The following is an 8,025-nucleotide window of genomic DNA, read 5'->3' as shown; positions in this document are numbered from 1 at the left end:
TTGCTGATGTTGTTTTCCAGTCTACAGAAAATCTTGCATTTGAAATGTTTTCTTTTTTTGGATTATTTTATTTTTCGGGTTTCCATTTTTTCAGATACAGTCCTTGCATAACAGAAAAAAAGATGAGAGTTGATTGTATTAGACTGATAAATACTCCATGAGTACTTGTAATATGAGAGCTCTGTGATTCATATTCTGACATGAACATTAGAGCAAACCATTATCACATTACAACTGGAAAAAAAAACCAACAACAACAATCACGACATTTAGACAAGTGCTAGTCAGTGTTTTATATACTGTAGTATAAGGACAGCTGAAATGTCTCTGAAATTCATAGTAATATTTATATTTGATCTTTCTAGACCAACATTTCAGCTCAAGATAGTTAAAATGATAAAATAATTTATTAAAAATATTTGTTTTTCTTAATTCTATACTTTTAAATGATTATTTAAGAGAACACGGTTTACATTTGTGCCAAAATTACAATAGTGGCGCAAGAAATGTACAAAAAGAAGGCGAGATTATGGTAATGTAGAAAAACAGTAATATCACAACAAACCTGCTCAATGAGAAAAAAAAAATCTTTCAGATCTGATACCTGTGAGCTGGCTCCAGGTTGTTTTCCATTTGAACATGGCAACAAATGAGAATTGAAGTGACTTCACACTGATCCATGGTTTGGTTTATTCTTAGCGCATGTAATTCTCCAATAACATAATATTATATATTTCAATCAAATGATGGAAATGTACAACTGATTCTCCTTATTAATGAATACAAGCATCTGGTAGATTTTGTATTTGCAAAGTTCCAGTTAACACTTAAATGTGTCGACCACAGGAGGACCTTAAAGGACGAGGCAGATGATATTCTATATTTTTGATACAGACGATGAATCCCATGAAAAGGCCAAAACCAACGATGTGTTAGTCTGTCTCTTGATACTTTCAGACTTCCCCCAGTTTGTGGTTCTTGGCCCCAAACCCACTGGTTCCTAATGCAGATGTAAATCTTTAAAAGTGAGTCACAAATGTATAGTTTAATTTTTTTTTGTTTTCTAAAACAGTCACAGGCACTGCAGTTTTTAGCCGGCAATACTCAAACTGGAGTAAATTGCTCATTTGTTAGAGACTATTTTGAGCTACGGATTAATACATTTTTGGTGTATTTACAACAGCACATGTGGGACTGACTCAATAACTAGAGTGGTTGTTTTCATTGTAATGAATAAACATGTCACCCAGTGCAGCTGTGTGGCTCACTGATCTATCTTTTAATAACTTTTGGACAATGGAGCTCTGTGGCACAGTGGAATAAGCCAAGTCAGGCTTTGGCTACACAGACAATACTTGTTAGTAGGAAACACTCATTGTTGAGTTGGGTCTGGGATTTGTTGTCAATAGGAGAAAAGAAAAATATAGAATATAAATCACATAAATCCTTTAAATCTTTCAATTCTGTCATGCAGAAACAGAGCATTAATCTGCATGTAACTAAGTGCGGTTTGCCTTCACCATGTAGGTGAACATGTCAGCAGCACTTTGACCATTTCAACACAACACTCAGGCAAGGTATAAGATCCTAAAGAGGAGGGGCACCACAGAGACGCAACTAAAACCCACAACACTGTAGACAATGTAACGGTATGGCAACTCTACTTTCATGTGCTGCCTCGCTCGTCTTACATCATCTGAGGGCAGCCCAAACAGGCGGCATAAGAAGGGAATAGTCACTGCTTTCATAACCATTCTCGTGACGAGGAGGACGGCGACTCCGATGAGGAAGCGCAGCAGGGAGCGAACCACCACGCCAACGCTGATTGGTGGTAAGGTTAGAGGAAGTGCGGACAGCGGCGGATCCAGCAGCAGCCCCAGCTGATAGTTCACGTGGGTGGCCAAAGCAGCTCCTGCTCCGGTGCCCAGGGCCTGAGCTGTGTCGCCCCGAGACGTGCTCCAGGAATCAAGGGAGAAAGCTACGAGTCCAAGGCTCACGTGGGAGATGATAATAACAAGCGGAGCGTAGTGGTCCATCATGTAGAAGGTGTCGATCTTTCCCAGAACTGGCTGGAAGAAGGCGAGAATGAGAAGGCTGTACAGGAAGCCGGTGATTACCTCCTGTAACAGAGGGACAGCAGGTTATTGTAAACTCAGCATGAAGTATTTTTTACAGGGTTATATTCATATGTTGGATATATCCATGGTCTTACAAAGCATGTTTATGATTCATAATGTGTTTTACGACATCAGGTTCAAAACAAAATGTATTCAGACATCATCATTCAGACCGAGCTCTTTACGCATCAGCGTCTGCATCATCAAATAAACAACAACAACAACAACAACAACAACAACTAACAAAACAAAAAAAACAAACAAAAAAAATTGCTGATTCCACCCTGTAGATGACGCTATACAACACTTTTCACCTAGGCATTTAATTTTAGCAGCAATTTTCCTTGTGGTCATAAAAAAAAAAAAAAAACAAACTGTAAAATCTGATGCCTGCTGACTGATAATCAGGTGTTAGTGTTGAGGAATATCTCATAACATTAGTTGCCTGGCCACAATCAAACCTTATCGACTGCCTTTAATGTGTTTATTGGCCCTGTTTACTTGTAATTTTCCAATATCATCATCATCATCATCATCATCATCATACATTACAAGTTTGTGTGTATGTTATCAACACAAATAATGGGGTCATTAGAGTATGCTATTCACATTCATGTATTTTTATTTTTATTTTATTTTTTACATTTTAAAATATGTAACAATGTAAACACATACACACATTTAAAAAGCCAATGAGCTTTTTAGTTTAGTTTGTTCATTTACTGCTTATCTTATTGCTATTGCTTAGTTCTTGTGTTGAGGAATCCTCCATTGGATGATTTTTCAGGTCTATGAATGACCCCCCCCCCCCTTGTCTTTGGGTTTTCCCTTTACTGCAAAAGTTCCTTTCTTTATCTATAGCCACCTTGAAAGACCTTCTAACTACTGGCTTAGAGCAGATAACAAAAATATATCATATTTTCTTCTCATGCCTTAGTTACATACAGTAGGACATACAAGTAAACACTAAAAAACTGTTCACAGGAATTTGTTTTGTGTCCTTACAGAATCCTATTTTTAACAACTGGTCTGACGGCTACTCTCACATGCATCTGTCCACCTGCAGACATTTCAAATATGCACAGATGAGTTCAAAAGATAGATAAGCCCGGTGCTAGGATTGTTGGTTGAAGGTATTCTCCATAATACATCAAAGGCTGCAAAATTATCAATGCATCATAAGGTACACTGGAGTCATGTCAGTGATTATAATCGTCTGAGGTGCTTATAATGTTGCATTATATAGGATCAATGACGCCAGAGGTGCATTTTGTTTTCCCATATCTTCATAGAGACCATTTTTGATCAAGCTGGGGTTGACCTCACTGAGTTGCCATCCTGAGCTGGGGCTACGGGTATCGCTGGAAACCGAGTGTGCATACCCATGACTAAATTCATATTTAAGTGAGGGATTGCTTATTTGATATGATTTATTCAATGTGCTTACCAGAATAGAATGCATCCCCATGTAGACTCTGCTCACACAGACCAGGACGCTCCAGCCGAGAGCCACACAAAAGCCGAAGAGGAAGGGGTACTGTGGGAGACAGCATAAAGACATTAAAGACTTAACATGGATATTGCAAAGGTGTCTGAAGATGAGGCGCGGAATCTATAGTACCACTGCCCCTTGTAGGGAATTACAAACCTAGCACTTAATTTACATGAATGTCAAGAGTTTGTTGCCAATGGAAATATTAGGTTTCAAAAAAACCACAGTGCATAGTCCATTTTGTAGAAATCAGGGCAAAGGTCACTGTATTAGCATAGTATCTTCGAATACCCTTTAGTCAACTCTATGAATCGTCCTCCTGCCCTGGTGGCTGTTTATGGTCTGCATCTTATCTTCTCTAACCTTCTGTAACCTCTGTCTTTTAAATGTTCCAGTTTCTCAGCCTTCAAAGTCATAACACTGCAGGGAACTTGATGACATTGGGTGAGTTCAGACGGTTCAGCTGCATGTGTTCTGTTCAAAGCCCCCTAACTGCTACAACAACAACATATAAACCATTTGAGGTGCTAAGCTCTTCCTTCCTGGTGGTGACCCCTTTGGTCAGTCTGTCTCTTTCCCCAACAACCCCTGCCCTCTCTCTCTGTTACATCCTTTTTGCCTGTCTCTGCCTGTAACCACACAACGTTTTTTCTCTGCCAACTCTTGCCTTATTGCCTCATTTCACCTGCAGGGAGGCTGAATAGAGGCTGCAGATCTATTGAGTTTATCTCCTTTCTGGTGGTTGAAAATCCAACTGCTACATGCCATATCAGCAGAACAGGTTTTGTTGCTTTGAGCTCTGACCTGGTTGATACCACACTGCACTCTTCTCTCTCTTGACTCCTCAGCAGCACAGTAACCATCCTAAGACCCTTCCTTCCATTTGAACCTAATATTTTGTCACAGAACAATTCATGTTCTCTCACACCCGAGTCTCTTACTTTGTTCATTTGTGCTACAGTCCATTAAAGAAATTACTGAAACTTAATTCTATACTTTCTCTTCCTCTAGATCACATTCACTGGTTCCTTCTCTTTCCTCTCTGACAAAGCGAAACAGTGAGTCTGTGTTTATTAAAAAAACAAAGCTATTTTTTCAAGCTTCACCTGTACTTTTCGGACACACCCTGTCACGTCTGCTTAAACAGAAGAATGTCTGCTGTCAACAGCTGCGAGCATTAGTTATCACATAGCCTAAATGTATTCAAGCTCTTCTAATTATTCAGCCTGGGCTCCTGTGCTTCCTACAAGACTGGGCTACAAGGATTAAAAAGGAATTAAGCCTATGCTTTTTCAATCCTTTGGCCAAACTGACCCACTGACCCTCAGTTGGCACTGAGGGGTGGTGAAAAAAAAAAAAAAGACTGATAGTCATATAGACTTTTTGAATTTTATTAGGCCAGGTGCCCTATATAGTTCCTGAACTCTGATTTTACCTGACAAAACTATTTTTTTTAAGAAGATGTTGGATGTGTATAGCAACTGTAGCTCTTAGGGCCTTTGAACATCTGGGACCTTGGTGCATCTGCCCTCCTCCCCTGAGGGTTAGTCAAAGCACGTTCATATCCTGTGGGTTAAAGCCAGCTCATTGAATTCCAATAAAACAGAAAGAATAACACTTGCGTCGCATTGTGAACTTAGACATATCAGATTGTGCCAACCAGTATTCTGTAATAACACATTTCCAGTTCCACATTGTGTATTTTCTCAGAGACAGCAGTCTGGGGCGGGGGTGGGGCGGGGGTGGGGGGGGGCTAACAATGAGCAATGGACTCCATTGAACCCCCACCCACAATTCCTCCCACTCCTGTTCCTCCTACTTAAGATATTTTACAAGTGTGACTATTGTTTAGACAGTGTACCAACTAATTTGACAGGAGATGAGCTGAATCAGGGTGTGGGCAGCTTTCCACCTCCTGAGAGGACAGTGTTCATCTTAAATCTTGCCAAGCAAAATTAAATCTCTCATGTGTTAATTCCAATTTGTACTTAACTGACCCATTGTTCGATCCATACAATGTCATTTTGTCAAAGCCCAAGTTGACATTTTCAAATTGTTTGTTTTGTCCAAAGCCCAAGATATTTAGTCTGATATCACAACAGAGCGAATATTCACATTTGAGAATTGAACTATTACAGATTTATCAAGTTACCAAAACTGCCCAGAGGGTCTGGGGGAGCTGACCCTCTTTGCCCTTGGGGTACTTCATCTCTCAAGCAGGACATTTGGACATACCCTGCAGCACCTGCACCACAATGCTTCACTTTCACCTGCTTCTGCTCACCTCCCACCGCCCGTAGGTCAGCATGAAGAGACAGAAAGGTATGGCCGTGCCCGTCATGGCGTGCGTCGAGGGCATGCTGTACTCGGAGTTGTAGAAGACCTCCACCTTCACCACGGGCGGGGAGGCCGGCCGGGACCAGCGGACCATGTCCTTGGTGGACTGTCCCACGAACAGGTTCCAGGCCCAGACCACGATGAGCCTCCGGCTGACCAGGGGGTCGATGTTCCAGAAGAGGAAGGGGAAGAAGACGATGAAGAACATCTCGTTGCCCAGCTCGGTGCCAAACGTGAACAGGTAGAAGAGAAACTTGTTGTGGATCAGGAACTCCTGACCCACGTCTCCGGTCAGGGAGTTTCTCCGGAGGGGTTTTGCTCTGGCGGTCTCCGAGTCGACATTAGCCGCTTCTGCCGCTGCTGAAGATGATGATGATGGTGATGATGATGATGATGGTGATGAACCGTCAGGCCTAGCGGTAACATCACCCTGCATCCCGTTAACCTGCGCTGCGTTGGCATCCACGGCTGCTCCATTTCCGACAGCAGCATCTGAGCCCTGGACCCTCTTCCTGAGCCCGGGGCGGTCCGCCTCCGGCCGTGCGCCCTCCGGCTGGCTCGGTCTGTCCGGAAATGTCCCTTGAACGCCGCAGAGTCTCTGAAACCTCGCCACATGGCAGGGCTCCTGCAGATAATTGCACATCTGCACAAACGACCTCACAAAGTCGTTCGCCATGACTTCATATACCAGCGCTAGTTTGAAATACACAACTCTGCTATCTGCGTAAAGATGGAGTTCATGTTCGTCGGCTGAGCTTTAGGGAGAAGTGCAGCTCGGCCGCCGTCGCTTCCTCTTCGAGGGGATAAAAGCACCGTGATCACACCTGACCTCTACCCGGTAACCGCATTCAAAACCCCGACTTTGTACACCGACGTAGAGGTTTGGGACGACAGCATCCAAAGTCCGTTAGAGTTAACCATTACTTCACGGTGTGACAGCACAGCGCAGACCGCCCTGCTCTCACTCCCCCGCTGCTTCTTCACTGCCTCCGCGGCTTCCTGTTAGTCGACCGATGTCCGAAATCTCCAAGTGCCGCCCCCTGCTGGCGGGTGTAATGAACTGCACACATAAAAATAAAAATAATAATAATAATATATATGGCAATGCCTCAAAAGTGTCCACAGGCTACGTTGTAAAACATTATACAGGAATATAATGGAGTCATCTGATCACTTCTCATTAGCCTACTGTTAAACATTAATAATGTTTCTACTCATCAGTTCATTCAAGGTGCAGAAAAAAACAAAATCTAATCAGTATTTGGTGTGACCAAATTCTCCTGGACTCTCCTACACTTGCACAACTTTGTCAAGGAGCCTGGCCGGTGGTCTCAGGTGTTTTGGAGAGCTTGGATTAAGGCGGCCCCAGCGTCCTGTGTCTCTTCAGGCTGACTCGTGATGTTGAGATCAGGGGCCCATGGGGTTCAGACCATCTGGTGCAAAACTCCTTCTTCGTCTTGTCTCTGAAGATAGCTCTTTATGGTTCTGGCAGTATGTTCGGGGTCACTGTCATGCTGCAGAATGAGCGGTCACATTATTACTCAGATGTAGTGGGCAGTGGAGTATAAAGTTACATAAAATGGAAATAATAAATGAAAGTGCCAATGCCTCAACAGTAATTGAGTAAATGTTCAAAGCTGCTTTCTATCTTACATAAAAATGATTCATTCTAGTCTCCATACATGCTGATGATAGTATAAACTGTATAGTAGTTTAGTATAGATTCAAATGCTTTAGAAACTCCAAATAGCATTGATTAAAGATATATTAACACACATAATATATTTCCTAACATATTGCAAATGTTCTTCACGTTATACTTTTCAAAACATTTTGCCCAATGTCAACATTAGCTCTTTATTTTTAGCTATGGATAGTGACAAGAAACAGGAATTGTAGTCCCACATCGTTACATAATACATGCTAATAAATCTCTATGTAAATAAACAAAATTCATATAGAGATTTAACAGAAATCCCAGGTCTGAGCTGCCAGAAACAGAATAACACCGGAACATCAACGGTATATCCTTCAAAATAAAAGTGCCCTATTATTGTTATTATTATTATTATTATTATT

General features: G+C 41.9%; 1 protein-coding gene across 1 annotated transcript; it reads right to left on the bottom strand.

Annotated features, from left to right (window-relative positions):
• Nucleotides 1–47: 47 nt before the first annotated feature.
• sgpp1a (sphingosine-1-phosphate phosphatase 1a) lies at nucleotides 48–6,939 on the bottom strand. Its single transcript, XM_071479155.1, has 3 exons — nucleotides 5,894–6,939; nucleotides 3,565–3,654; nucleotides 48–2,120 (listed from the first exon to the last, which is right to left on the bottom strand). Exons 1-3 carry the CDS (start codon nucleotides 6,620–6,622, stop codon nucleotides 1,569–1,571), a joined length of 1,371 nt encoding a protein of 456 aa, XP_071335256.1. The 5' UTR covers nucleotides 6,623–6,939; the 3' UTR covers nucleotides 48–1,568.
• Nucleotides 6,940–8,025: the final 1,086 nt, after the last annotated feature.

Source organism: Trachinotus anak, unplaced genomic scaffold (genome assembly GCF_046630095.1).
Source record: "Trachinotus anak isolate AG129_WGS33_773 ecotype Australia unplaced genomic scaffold, CSIRO_AGI_Tana_v1 ptg000005l, whole genome shotgun sequence".
Classification (NCBI taxonomy): domain Eukaryota; kingdom Metazoa; phylum Chordata; class Actinopteri; order Carangiformes; family Carangidae; genus Trachinotus; species Trachinotus anak.
The sequence above is the reverse complement of the archived record's forward strand: the minus strand, read 5'-3'. Positions and strand labels throughout refer to the sequence as shown.

Coding starts and splice junctions, on each gene's coding strand:
- sgpp1a (XM_071479155.1), bottom strand. CDS start 6,622: ATGGCGAACGACTTTGTGAGGTCGTTTGTGCAGATGTGCAATTATCTG. Junction 3,655..5,893: donor TGACCTACGGGCGGTGGGAG/GTGAGCAGAAGC, acceptor TGTCTCCCACAG/TACCCCTTCCTCTTCGGCTT. Junction 2,121..3,564: donor TGGGGATGCATTCTATTCTG/GTAAGCACATTG, acceptor CCTCTGTTACAG/GAGGTAATCACCGGCTTCCT.